This window comes from Xenopus tropicalis, chromosome 3, assembly GCF_000004195.4.
Source record: "Xenopus tropicalis strain Nigerian chromosome 3, UCB_Xtro_10.0, whole genome shotgun sequence".
In the NCBI taxonomy this organism is placed as follows: Eukaryota; Metazoa; Chordata; class Amphibia; order Anura; family Pipidae; genus Xenopus; species Xenopus tropicalis.
The window spans coordinates 102,071,773-102,086,571 of record NC_030679.2 but is presented as its reverse complement, the minus strand read 5'-3'; the positions used below and the strand labels follow the sequence as shown (position 1 = coordinate 102,086,571).

At 40.1% G+C, this 14,799-nt stretch overlaps 2 protein-coding genes across 3 annotated transcripts in view; both read right to left on the bottom strand.

Moving 5' to 3' along the window:
• Window positions 1–476: 476 nt before the first annotated feature.
• On the bottom strand, window positions 477–5,797 carry bcl2l10 (BCL2 like 10). The gene is made up of 3 exons (XM_031899193.1): window positions 5,792–5,797; window positions 4,638–5,366; window positions 477–1,826 (listed from the first exon to the last, which is right to left on the bottom strand). Exons 2-3 carry the CDS (start codon window positions 5,028–5,030, stop codon window positions 1,695–1,697), a joined length of 525 nt encoding a protein of 174 aa, XP_031755053.1. The 5' UTR covers window positions 5,031–5,366; window positions 5,792–5,797; the 3' UTR covers window positions 477–1,694.
• Window positions 5,798–7,782: 1,985 nt separating this feature from the next.
• The window catches only part of gnb5 (guanine nucleotide binding protein (G protein), beta 5), a 34,458-nt gene continuing 27,441 nt past the window's right edge, over window positions 7,783–14,799 (bottom strand). For both annotated transcript variants that reach the window (XM_012959182.3, NM_001079567.1), the window contains 2 exon segments: window positions 12,449–12,615; window positions 7,783–9,948 (listed from right to left, as the gene is read on the bottom strand). In XM_012959182.3, the coding sequence (XP_012814636.1) occupies window positions 9,937–9,948; window positions 12,449–12,615 (179 nt within the window). In that variant the 3' untranslated portion in view covers window positions 7,783–9,936.

Below are 14,799 nucleotides of genomic sequence, written 5' to 3'. Positions count from 1 at the left end.
GAAATTGCTTAGCCTTACAGATTCCATGCTATTGGGCTTTGACCTGTTCTTCACTGTCAACCATTCTCCTAAAGTACTGAAACTGGGCTAAATTATATTGAAATAAACATGTCACAAATAGCCTAAAGTTCTTCAGAAGCCTAAAGGCAATATAAACTCAATTAAAGACAACATCCAGGCTGTATGCCTCCAGTTAAAGAGTCCTGAACTACATCCCCTACTTACTAACTGCAAACACCACCAAACATAAGTCAATCCATTAGCAGAATTTATCCTTTAAAGACATGTTAGGTTTCCATACTTCAGTGTCAGTATTGTTATACACACACATGCAATGGCACAAACACACTTAGATATCTATGCTTGCCTTTGCATGGCTAATATGCTGGCTATTTGTTGTGTATGTGATGTTGTTTATATTTATTAAGCAGTTGTTCTTCCTTAAAGGCATACTTTAGCAATGACAACAATACACAGACAATTTATGACCAGATATATATTTTAAATCAAACAAAAAAAGCAAAACATTGTAAATATATTACTTCATTTGAGAAAAAAAAACTAAATATTTCAAATGCTTACCAATAGAAATGCCAGACCTCTATGGTGTGCCGCTACGTATAAATACTTTTTTGTCAATGCATAGTGTACTTATATAATCATTTTGAATACAAGTGAACAGTGGTAACATTTCTCAAAAACATCCACTTGTTCACATTTAAGTCAGAGTCTGCTTAGATACCCAGCACATGGGCATTTCTATAATGACTGCAAAGGAAAAGGGTAGTGAATGTGCAACAGCAGTGCCTTGTTGGTAGGATAAGTGATACAGACACTGGAAATACTTCAATGAAAAAAATCAAATAAAATGAGGTTGAGATGCAAATGTTCCTTCTGTTATTCCCACAAAATCATGCTTAGGAGCAAACTAAAACAGAGGACTGAATTAAAGGGCGAACACATTGATTTATGTCTAACTTTTAGACAGAGTAAGATTTAAAAGAAAGAGCTGGCCTTTTATTATTGAATGCACTTGTATTGTGTCCCAATGGAAAAGGCTATGTATGTTAGAATTGTACATATTTTCCATTTCCTATTGGCTATGAAAAAATCAGGACAAGAATAAATAATTTAGGATATTAAATAACTCAATAACAATAATCTCTCCAGCTGTTGGTGTTCATTGTTAGAAAGCACTCAATCATGTTAACTTTCATATGCTCCTCCTCTTCCTCTCCAAACCAACATGCTCTCTGCCAAAACCTGGCATTTATATCAGCTGAGCATGATATCAGTGATGGGAGGATGCAACTGGTTTTGAGCAAACTTCATCTGTTTCCTTCATTGAGGCAAATACCCTTCAAATAACTTTTTGACACTAAACCAAGTTTGATCAGCTTTGTCCTTAAAAGCCTACTGGAGGCCATTTATGAGCCACCTACAGATGTACCTCTTTCAGAAGCAGATCAAGGAAACTCATCTGTCTGTTGTGTTTGATATTAAACTAGAAAAGCAGTTCATTGTTTCTTTTTAGAACCATGAATTCTGTTTTTGTTTAATAAAAGAACACATTGTCATTATTACAAGAAATTTGGCAGTGTTCTAAAGCAACTTTCCACTTGATGTGTCTGTCATTTACAGCTGCTCATGGATAAAAGTCCCATAGTAAAGTTCATTTTGTCATTAGTTCGGCTTCATCGTACAGCCATGATGAAGGCTAATCCGGCAAGGCCAAAGCCAGCTGCTGCCATTAAAGCATTGGAGATGGTACTGCTCTCCTGTGCCTGCGGAGTCCTCTTTTTATCAAAGTATTTGCAGAAACCATCCTACAGAATAAAGGAACATGCAATTTAATATCAATTTCAAAAGTATATAACTAAAGGGATAATAATATCGGCATAGTAAAATGTTCAGTGCATCCCAACATCCCCTTTTCAGTATGGATTTTAAGGAAAAATTACACTGTGCATGGCTGTGCCAAAATCAGCAGCCCAACACTGCATAATGAATGTTTTATAAGGGACATGGCTAAGGGGATGAGATTTTAGCACAGTTCTGTACACTGCAGTGCAGTTTGCATAACTTTCATCTTTTATGGCTGAGTGGCTAATCTAATATCTTGAATATCAAGGTCAATTAACTTCAAAATGTATCCCAAAAACACCAGGCAAAATATTGAGAGATGGATTTTCTGTTGAGACTACACAAACACACAGTTCTGCTAAATTATTCAGTAGTCAGAACCAGCAATGAATTCATGGAAAAGAAAGGAACAGGTAGACACTACTTAGGATGATATTAGGCAACATTTAAGGCAACTGCTGTAAAAATGAAGCTTCTTAGTGATGGAACTGGAGTTCTGCAAGTTGAGACATCCCTGCTTTAGACCATATTACTGATTAATAAGTACTGAAGTTGAGGAGAATCAGCTATCAATGATGCCGGCTCCAGATGGCTGTGTTTAAATTGGCTTGGCAGATGATTGTGCAAACATATTTATACCCTCAATACCTTCCGGAACTCTGCTCTTTACAATTATTTGTGCAAACATACATTTAATGCCTGGAGATTTAACTGTTTCCTAACCAAACTGGGAAACAAATACTCTTCACCCCCTTGATTTTGGGATCTAAATAATCCAGGGGATTCTTATGTCCAGGAAAAATGGCAGTAGGTCTCTCAGTGGGGCCCCCTAAACCATTCCTAGGAGGTCTGCACACAATTTATGCTGCCTGTGGACTGTGAGACTGGTAAAAAACTATAATAATCCTGCTTAAGACAAAGGGTATGGACAGCGTTGGACTGGGCCAATGAGACACTGGGTATACCCGTTGGGCCCAGGCGACCCAGACCCATTCCGAAGCATTGATGCTCCACCGCTAACCTTACTCCCCCAATCGCAATGATGTAAAGTATATGGTACATGCACTCGGAGGAGGGATTTAGGTGGTTGGTCAGGGGCCCCGGGGGTGGAAGCCCTCTTAGGCCCTGCACACCACAGTTCAATGCTTGCTATGGAAAATTTAATTTACTTATTACAAGCTTACAAATCATAATTATTAGCCTGCAGCTAAAAATGCTGTCTGGTTGTTAGGGTAACTGACCCTTATTTTTTCTTATTGTCTTTGCTGTTAATTTTTATTTTCAGTCTCTATTCAAAACTGCTCCCTGGTTGCTAGTGTAATTAACCGCTAGCAACTATACAGCACTTTAAAGTTCAAGCTTGAGAGCAGCACAACAAAGTGTAAACAATCAAAAACTACACATGGAAATAAAAATATAGACCGATTGCAATTTTTTTCTAGAATTCCTGTGTGTACACAAGATTAATTTTAAGGTGCAAAACCCTTTCAGGTTATTTCTATTTAGTATAATAAAGGATTATTGTTAGGAACTGACGCTCTGGCTTATGTTTGCTCGGAATGCAGGAGTGATTGTCCTAACCACTATGTCTCAGATTCACTGGTTTGAAATAAAAAAATAATGACCTGGGTACTAAACCCAGGTCAATAAAAAGGCATATCGAACTAAACATTAACCAAAAGGTCATTTTATGTTACGTTTACTTTAAACTTCCTTAGACTGTAGAATGATACATGGCTTCTTTAAGAACTGGTGAGGCAGGCTACAACAGAATGGAATGTATTTGCGGTTATATTTTAGAGTAGATTGCAAGGCTCCTAATATAATATAGCTGTCAGCACACAGTGATTCCCTTTGTCTGGCTGTACATTTTGTTCACTAAATACACCCAAATGTTATTTTATGGTTACTATGGACACAGGATGAGCAATTTCCTCCCAAACTGCTTTGTTTTTATTTCGTGGTCCGCTGAACTAGGCGCAGAGAGCACAGCATTATGGTCAAGTCTGGAAAGAGCTGGAAGTCATGTGACTCATCATGTATTACTCATGTCCCTGCTGTGTGGGCTATGACCTGTCAAAACCCAGCCGTGTACAGCAGAGCCATTCACATATGTATGTTTTACCCACTTTCTACAGTCTGGAAATTTCCACTACTCTAATGGTCTGTGACAAGCAGGGAAAAAAAATCAGATGTCAATTAAATATATTGTACTTTCCAAGCCATTAGCAGTTAGTGGAAATGTCACTTTTCCACAGACTAAACAATATCTGTCTGTCTAATCAATGAAGAGGAAATATATATTGTCCATATTGATGCTAGGTATACACAAACATGTATGTGAATGGTTACACAGCAGCACAATCATTGACATTAAAAGAGGTAGAATCTCATCTGCTAAAAAATAAACCCAGCTATGATTTGTGATCTACAGAATCACTGATGGCTGAATGTGAATTACTAGAGGATGAATCATATCCAGGCTAGGGTGGCCAGTTCTCTGACAATTCAGGGACACGTTTAAAAAATCCAGCTAGCAGGGCTGAACTGATTGCAGTGTCCCTGCATTTTCAATTGATCTGGTCACCCTATGACAGTTGCCTGGTGACTTGAATGAATAGGAATAAGCCACACATACATTAGCCTTGCACCATACCTATGCCTGCACTTACAGTAACCTCTTTAACTTGGCACCCCCGGGGGTTCCCTGGGCTTTCATTCTTAATAAATCCGTATAATGGGACCTATAATAGATTCAAGGAAAAGCTCATTACCCAGCCTCCGATATCTTGCAGCCAGTCCTTGTGCTCCACTGCCAGGAAGTGGGTCAGCACCTCGGCCAGCTCCTTGGGGGTCCCAGCCTTGCGCTCCCCTCTCTGTTGTGTCAGAAACCCGGCAAACCCAATCAGGGCCACCGCTCGGCCGCAGTTAAGTCCTCCATCTAAAGGCAACTGTTCTGCTACAGTCCGTAGAATGGTCCCAGGTTCTGCAGTGATCTGGTCGCAGCGACTTTCAATAGGCGAGCGATTAGGCTCCAGTAGCTCCTGCACCACCCTGTGCAGGGTCTGTACCGCAGGGCTGAGTGCCTTCTCATCCTGGGGGCTGGCACAGTGTTGGAGATATTCCCCCAGCAGCGCACAGGTCTCCTCTTTCAGCTGGTCAGTCATGCTGAGAAGGCAGAACAAGCTGAATGGGCTGACTCCATATACTATATACAGACCCCCGCCCCCACACACGCCCACACAGCCGGGAACAGCGACTTCTGCCCGTCACTCCGCGCTGCTCAGGGGCCACTGCGGGACGGACCCAGCGCTGCTCACCCTGCTCCTCAGATGGAATAAGCCGCACAGCTCTCTCTCTCTGGCTCTCTGCTCCTGTGCTGCTCACCCTGTTCCTCAGATGGAATAAGCCGCACAGCTCTCTCTCTCTGCTCCTGTGCTGCTCACCCTGCTCCTCAGATGGAATAAGCCGCACAGCTCTCTCTCTGACTCTCTGCTCCTGTGCTGCCAGCAGCTGCCCAGCCGAGTCTCTTATCTCACACACCCATTTCCTCTTTGCTTTCTGACGCGCCCACTACAATAGGAATGCCCAGTGAATTTCCGATTTCTGCGCTCTAGGGAATTACCCGGAGCCAATGCTCATTAATAAGCTCTGGGGACCGACCCGCTCCGTTCCTCTTTCTTGACTTCACCCTCAAGCGAATACGAACCACCCCATGCTTTTATACCGTACAGAAGCCAAACAGGTCACATGAGTGAGGGCTGCGTTGCCAAGAGGCTTATAGTACTAACAACAAACCACTCTAATGTAGAACACTCTTAATTTATAAGGCAAAACAACTAATTTATTTTAGGACACCCCCGTCACCCCAAAAAAATTCCAAAGTTAAAACGCTAGTCCATGTGCGCACTGATCGTTATCGCTATACCTGCTCCTTACCCGACTGCCCCCCACTGGCCTGCATTGGTACTGCTCTCTAACAGCCGTATTGGCGTTCCTAAAGGCAGGCTCAAGACACAAAAGGGGTCATTTAGGACCACAAATGCATTTGCACTTTTCCCTGTAGTGAGTTGCGTGTCAAATCCCAAACCTTGGCCAAAATGCGCTTTTAGTACTAACGTATAGTTGTGCTGACACCACTTAGTCCTTTCTGCCTTCAGTTCAGAATTGAGCGCTGCTGCACCTGTTGACGCGAACCCTTGCGCTACCGCCACCTCCTAGCCAGGTGCTAACTCCAGGGTTCCCTTTGCGCTCAGCCTCAGCCTCAATAGACGCAGCGCACTTGGGAGCAAATGTCACTTGCATGCAAAACAAAAGAAATGATGCCAGCTGGCCTTCAAAGTAATTGAGTCTGATTTGCAAAAAAATGCACACACTGTTACATACGTTTTGGTAAATTAGATATAATTGGGTCAGGCAAATGATGCTGGAATTCTGGAAAAAATGGCACATTGTGGGAAAAAAACATGGTGCTTGTTTATAAAATTGCACTTTGCTCGCTGTGCTTGTGGACATAAATGGGCCCTATAATATCCAGTGTACAAACAGATCTGACTGTGTGAAATGATTAGACCTATCAGTATTATAAATGTAGGCTGTAACTGAGACTTGGAGCATAGAGGGCCCCAAGAGGATTAGGAATCTAATGTAGGTTAAAAGGCTTATGGGGCAGTGAACAATGTGCCTAAACCCATTGTGTATATGCTTCCAAATGTTGGTAGCTGCTTGCAGCACTGTACTGCATGCCTAGCCTGACACCCCTAGAATAAGCAGCAGTGCCAAAGGGTTAGGATCTCTACCCATGAAACAATGCTGCCACACCCCTTTACTATATTGTGATTGACGTATCAAATGCAACCAACCATTTACTCTATTAAGGGGGTACCTAGCTAACATGGTGGGGAGTATGTACCCCCACAAGCATACCAATAAGTGGAGCTCTTTGTACTTCACTTTTCTGTAAAGAGATAAAAAGCCCTAGTGTCTCATTCTCACCTTACACACACACTGTGGGACATTCCTGTGGGTGTGTTATCAAACTGTACTGCAGTGGAATTATCACTTCCCTGTAGTGACGCCAGGAACAGCCTGTTCCTCTGTACGGAAATGCCAGTGAAAGGGACACTGTGACATCACTCTCTGTGAGAGCAGCCGTTACACACTCTGCTAGTGAGCTCCTAGTACAGAGCCTTTATGAATCTGCTTTTCATTTCCAGTTCAGACCTCTTAGAAAGTGGCCATTCATTGTATTAAATTGCTGAACAAAAGCAACAATAAATATTGCTGAACATGATACACTTTCACGTGCATTTTATGATGATTTGTTTGGACTATTATTCCTTAATATTTTGTATGGGACCCGGTTGAAGCCTGCTTTAAGGGAACAATGTGACTCCTATGTTGTAGAAATCACTCATATGGTACTACCCAAGGTACTGTTGAGGAGAAGTGATATAGCTGAAAGCATCTTTTAAGGGTGCTCTTGGTTATACAGTGTACTTTAATGTACCTTTGAGGCAGTGTGTATTCTATATTAAGCACAATTAGAATCCCAAGGTATTGGGGGTCACCATAATACCATAATTTAAGGTAGTGAGTTTTGGGATATTGCAGTGTTGGTGCATACAGGTAGCTATTAGTTACATTTGCCCTCAGTGCCCAACGCGTTATCCTGGCTGCAGACTGCTCTCTTTGGTTGCTGGTCATGGGTTCACAAGACACAGATAGTAGTGACTAGTTGCTTATACATGGCAACTAGTCATAATTTCAAGTAAAGCTCCAATGTAACTTATTGCTCAACAGCGCAAATGTCCGCAAACAAAGGTTGTCTATATGACACATAATCCTGGGATGGGTGGGTCAACCTGTCACCCTTGTGTAGTTGTTGAACTTTCACTCTAGCATGACAACAATGAAGGCTTCCTGTTGTAAAATATTTATTTGTACATTTCTCCATCTAGCGTAACATAGAATAGCTTTAAAATAAATATGAGAATGAATCAATACATCCCAAAGAGCTACTTTATACAACAGTGGTGAGATGAAAGACATAAATATTAACCTAAGGGTTCACTCTAGTGCAATTGTAGCTGTTACATTACTTTCTAATTATAAAGGCAGTACTGCACTGCAATCATTCATAATTCCCATCATCTCTCCTTAGTGTTAAATGTATATTTAACTGGCTATTCATGGCTCCAATGACGTTTTAGGAGTCAAAAACAAACCCTTGCAGATACTTGCATTCTGACGCTGCTGCACATTATAGAGCAGAGGTACCATAGGCCAAATAGTTAGGGCCCAGTACAGTTTATGCAGTGCATGTGTTGGAGGTTTTCATATGTGAACAAAGGGGGGCTCTATCGGTAGCAGTGTATTTGTACTTGACTGATGTGTCATTGCAATATCTTAAATCATGCAAGGCAGGAATGACTGACACTAGACCTTTTACCATTCTCCTTGAACTAGCTATGCTAAAGAGAATGCAGCGTGCAGAGCTGGATGTGTTGCCCATAACAATAGAGAGAGATGCTGGAAGCAACATATGTTCACACCTTGAAGAATACTTGCCAATATATACCAGACTCTGGCTCATGGGCTATACACTTAGTTCTTAATTCCTTTAGAAAGAGACACTCAGAATTCATGTGACTCCGAAACAAAGCTGTGTAACGCTGGTTAAGATGCACCTGCATGGGCCTTCTGTGGGCTAAGAAAAAAATTAAGTGCAGGGGTACATTTTAGTCCTCAATAAAACACAGTAGCTAAGCATTTCTATAAGCTACTTCTGTTGTGCCATACTTCATGACATGAAATGCTGTGGGCCCCACAGACACAGTGTATTTTGTGGTTAAAACAGGGTATGCATAACGTATATAAAAATAGTAATTAAATGCCGCAAATATGCATGGGAATAAATATATTTACTATGTTATGGGCATGTCAATATGCATCTATATAGCTATTGGAAATTATATCTCCTTCAGCTGGTAGGAGCTGTAGGGCCACATCTCTGACATCTCTTTTTTAATGACTCCTGTCAGTGATATAACTGATAAATTCTGCCTACCATACCATCTATGTGTCTAAGAGTTTGGCTCTTTGTACTTGAATGTAGCAACATTTTGTACTGCTCCACCTCTTCACTGCACTCACAGTGCAATGCTTGGACTTTTTATCTAGTAACTAACTTCTATGTGCTTTTGGCTACCTGCACATGTTCTGCATTCATACTATAAAATGTAGCACTGCCCAGCTTGCTATGCTAGGCCATGTCATACATCTTATACACAATGGTATCACATAGGAGCATTACAAAGAGGCAATTCTGGAAACACCTAGGAAGCGAGTAAAAGCTTATTCTGTTAAAATACAGCAGCATCCAACTTATAAGTAGAGCTTATTGTACATGTAATTGAAAGGTTTTCTTTCTTTCATCTAATAAGTTATACCCTATATTTAAACATATACCCATCTCTAATAAGTGTCCACCAGCAAGTAGTTTGAAAATGGCAATGCTTCAAGACAGATGTCTTAAGGTGGCCATACACGGGCAGATTTCAGCAGCTGATTCGGGTCCTTCAGACCAATTCGGCCTTAGGTGGGCATATTGGGAGAAGATCTTGCCAAATAAACGGATCGCAATGTGTATAGCCACCATTAGTCATTTAGTAACGGGTTGTGTCCTTAAAGAATAAGGCAATCCATATCACAAAATATATATGTACAGAACATATAAATGTGTAGGGAAGTGGCAGTATAACTTTAAGAGTTAATGTGGTAATCCTTCTAATAACAAAACTACTTTTACAACAAATGCACAGGTAATAAGTATTTGGTCCAAAGGGGACAAAGCAATCTCCAGACATCTGTAATTCCATACAAATGCTAGTAGGTAGTTTTGCAACAGCTATAACTTATGACTGAGATACCAAGCTGATATGTTTGAGAAACCAGCAGCATTTCATGATCTGTGCCCTGCAGTACGTTTGCCTTGACAGTGTATATAATCTACAGCAATAAATGTATCACATCCTTTGTAGTTTGCTTCTTGTGAACAGGGTATGACCAGACTCAAGCCCAGATCTGTAGAGAGAAAAAAACCCACACTGTATTGTTAGATAACTGTATTGTTAAATACAGTGCTTATTTACAGTACAAGCATCAATGACTCCATATTTCAACTTGCACTGCTAAATAGCAACAGAACACAGAGCCACACAAGCCCATGTATAAATCCAGCTAGCAGTAGTGAACAATTGTTCGTTTATTTTAATTTGCTTTATTCAAGGTTTCTTGTGTGCAGAATGTTCTTATCTAGCAAACATGGCTAAACATCCTGAATAGATAATTTATTGCACTCTAAACTGAGAGTATTGATATAGCATTTGAGTAACTCCCAAAACTCCCGAAACTGTAGAGAAAAACAGATGTTGGTGGCTATAGGTGCATTCTGCTAGTTTGTCATATAATTGACTACCGAAATGAAGTAAATATTCTTACAGCATATTTCAACTGACACATACTACTTCCTCTGTTGGTGATGGCTAACTTATGGCAGTAGATATATATTATGTTTGTCCAGGCTTCTGTCTTTATTATTGGAGTCTATTGGCATTTTTTTGTGGTGTTTGAGTTATAACAGGCTTGGTTGCTAGAGGTTAATTACCCTGACAACCAGGCAGCAGCTTGGATGCCAGAATGGAAAATGAATAGTGAGTAAAATGAATAAAAAAAGTGAAGCCTTGTGGTCAGTCAGTTTCAGATCAATTGAAAAGCAGATTAGAATTGGTCTGACTTTAACATGCTAAAAGCTGGTTTATATATATATATATATATATATATATACGGACAGAGAGCCGCACACACAAGGACTTAGCAATAAAGTGAAAAAATGTTATTGAAAAAAATCCAACGTTTCGAGTACTGACTGTACTCTTCCTCAGGGACAAACCAGTACAGTGAGGAAGAGTACAGTCAGTACTCGAAACGTTGGATTTTTTTCAATAAAATTTTTTCACTTTATTGCTAAGTCCTTGTGTGTGCGGGTCTCTGTCCGTATATTCCCTCATTTTAGCCAGCACCCAGGGCTTTTGAAGCTTTATAGGGTGTGCTCCACTCTTTCTTGTATATATATATATATTCTCGTTGGCTCTTAAAAAAACATTTTTGCAAGTAGTAGTCAGAACGGCAACTTGAATTTGTTTTAGGACAGTACAGGTTCTCCAATGGCCACTTCTCACTGGTTTATCAAACTGCAAACAATCTGGGACAGCACCACTTTGTCTTTATTGCACACTCTTAGGGCTCACAGCAATGCTTCAGGCCTTGTGTGGCTTTTATCAAGCTTGCTGTGATGCTGTGTGCAATCAAGGCATGACGATCCTGTGTAATCACATGCAAATGCCTGCTTCTGCATCTTTGTTAGATTACATGGGATCGCCATATGTAAAGTGTTTTACATGTGGTGATTCCAATACAATGCATGGCAAGGTATTTTCGTGTACACACTAAAGGTCCTCCGACTATCTCGTCTAAGTAGTGCACTGGGTAAAACTACCAGCCAGAGTATCACCGTTGTTGGAATACAACTCTCGTGATCTCTCAAAATGAGGGTTGTACATTTCCCTTCCATACACATGCATGTATAGTTCCTTGAGCATAGTGCTTAATCTATACAGATTAAGGTTCCCTGTTGACATTGCATAATTCATCACTGCATCATTGCTCTTCCATACTGAGTACACCTGCACCCATTGTATTACCTTCCTGACATATTTTGCATTTTTTACTATAAAAGCAGACCTTATGTATACACATAACTATGTATTTACACTATGTTCTGTCCCAAGCTTAAAATCACTGTGATACAGCATAAAGAAGCCCAAGCATATGAATATTCTTTACATTCAGGCTTTTGTATCTGGTATTATTATTAGTCTTTTGCTATTATTTCCTTCCCTTTTGCCCCCCTTTTTTACCTCCGTCAGTATGTATGGACATAATTGTGCTTTGTTGAAATCATTTTGGTAATATTGCAGTTTTTTATTCTTTTTGGCAATTTGAATCCATCTTTCTGAATTTGCCGTTATTAAAGCAAGCCAAAGAATGCAGGTATGGGACCTGTTATCCAGAATGCTTGGGACCTGGGGTTTTCTGGATAAGGGATCATTCCATAATTTGGATCTCGATGACTTGCTGAAAATCGTTTTGCCCCCAATAAGGATTCATTATATCTTAGTTGGGATCAAGTACAAGGTTCTGTTTTATTATTACTACAGAGAAAAAGGAAATCATTTTTAAAAATTAGAATTATATAATGGAGTCTATGGGATATGGCCTTTCCGTAATTCAGAACTTTCTGGATAAGGGGTTTCCGGATAAGGGATCCCATACCTGTACTAGCTTCCAGCTGTTCTGAGAAATTGATTTGCCCATAGCATCAATCTATCTTGAAAGGTGGGGCACAAAAATTAAACTGGCGTTAAGATATAAGTTGCAGTGGGAGAGCCTGTGGCTTCATATAAATGTATGGAAACAGCTACAGCGGACACATTATTTCATATTCCCTGTTCCGTTCACTTACCCTTAAAGTATGATCCCATGATCCTGAACAGAAAGCAGTTCCATCTGGCGACACACGCAAAGTACTGACTCTGTTTTCATGGCCAAATAAAATAGAGACCCGTGTTCCTTTCAGAACATCCCACACATTTATTGTGTAGTCATTATATCCTGCAAACAGCAAGCGGCCTGAAAAAAATCCAAGAAAGTAGTCAGTGTTTATTGCATAATGAGTATATGAAAAATTCAAATTGGTTGCACTGCTAATTTGTGAAACTGTAAGATTAGGGATTTGAAGACTGTGACAGTTGTTTTACAGTAGCAATTACAAACATGGGCTACTCCTGGCCACAGCTGCTTCTGTGAATGGAAGTTAAGCTTCCAGTACTGTAATGTATTGTGAGTAGGACTGATGGAGTGCAGTACAGTAATGTATTGTGAGTAGGACTGATAGAGTGCAGTACAGTAATGTATTGTGAGTAGGACTGATGGAGTGCAGTACAGTAATGTATTGTGAGTAGGACTGATGGAGTGCAGTACAGTAATGTATTATAAGTAGGACTGATGGAGTGCAGTACAGTAATGTATTGTGAGTAGGACTGATGGAGTGCAGTACAGTAATGTATTGTGAGTAGGACTGATGGAGTGCAGTACAGTAATGTATTGTGAGTAGGACTGATAGAGTGCAGTACTGTAATGTATTGTGAGTAGGACTGATGGAGTGCCGTACAGTAATGTATTGTGAGTAGGACTGATGGAGTGCAGTACAGTAATGTATTGTGAGTAGGACTGATGGAGTGCAGTACAGTAATGTATTGTGAGTAGGACTGATGGAGTGCAGTACTGTAATGTATTGTGAGTAGGATTGATGGAGTGCAGTACTGTAATGTATTGTGAGTAGGACTGATGTACAGTAATGTATTGTGAATAAGACTCATGGAGTACAGTACAGTAATGTATTGTGAATAGGACTGATGGAGTACAGTAAAGTAATGTATTGTGAATTAGACTCATGGAGTGCAGTACAGTAAACTTGTAGCTTACTAACATTCGGACAGCACATCCAACACAATGTTTTCTTTGGCTTTAATTTCCCTTTAAATGCTGAGGGACTAACCAAAAGCAGTTTGGGGTGTTAGTTACTCAAACAATCCTACAATTTCCCTCAAGGAATATGCAGACATTCCAACTCAGTATATATTTTTAAGCTGTCATTCTGGGCTTTCTAATCTCTGAAAAATGATTAATGAACAAAAATGCAGGTCAATGCAAAAAACAGCAATATCACAAGGAATAGCTAATAAAACTGCCTTCCTGCTATTGTCCAAATCACATACAGTACGGAAAAATGATGCTGACATTACACTGGGTGAGGTAGGCTGGAAAGAATTTGATAATACACTATACAGACACATTTCCATTCAGTAATAACCTGTGAAGTTTAATGTTCCCATGATTCGAAAATGCTGCAAGAAAATCCTTCTTTCCACTTGAGATAGTGTAAAAAAAACAGCTGTAATTTATGAACCAACAGCAAACAATCTTCTGCTTTTATATAGGTGGCCATAGATAAAAATGACTCACGCACCAAGCAGGCAGCTTGTTGGCCTGTGGTAATGTCCCTCATACAGGTCCAGACTGGGATTTTACCTTTACAACTTTTAGTATATTGTAGAATGTCCTGTTCCTAGCAACTTTGCAACTGATCATCATTATTTAGCTTTTATAGTTTTTGTATTATTTGCCTTGCCCTTGCCAGCCCAAAGGCTGCTGCATGAAGAAGGGAGGGTTTTGTTTATTCAAAGGTAGATAGCAAGCCCTCAACAAATTGCTCTGTTTATATAAGGGGGGGGGGGGGGAGTTAAAGTAGCCAAACTTTCAAGTTAATGCTTTGAAATTGCAAATTTATGTTTTTTTTAAGTTTAAACAATGAGCAGAATGTAATTTCAACACAAGTCATATTTATTGTGCCAATTTTTAGCAAAGGTGTTTTTAGATGTATGCTGTCCCTGCCAATGGTACATACAGTACCTTAAAAAAGATGGGTCACAAGTGTATCTAATTCTTTTTATTTTAGACTAAGAGAAAGGGCACACATAGCCGATTGTGCGCAGATCCACTTTCATATGCTCACCCTGTAGCAACATTGACAGGCCTGGCTGATATCAGCCTGCATATCATGCATTGGCCTTCATACAGGTCGACACTGGGCCTGTCAAGGCAAGGAAAACACACTTCTTCTCTTCAAATCTATATTTGAGCCATACTTCTGCAATAACTGTAGTACTCTCTCTGAGAGGTCATTAAAATGTTACTTTCTGCATTAATGTCCATAGGAATATTAAAAATATGGCAGTGCCCACTCATATGGAT

Bases quoted from the DNA above. Each gene is read 5' to 3' on its own strand.
- bcl2l10 (XM_031899193.1), bottom strand. From the start codon at position 5,030: ATGACTGACCAGCTGAAAGAGGAGACCTGTGCGCTGCTGGGGGAATAT. The intron at 1,827-4,637 runs GTAATGAGCTTT...TTTATTCTGTAG, and splicing joins TGCAAGATATCGGAGGCTGG to GATGGTTTCTGCAAATACTT.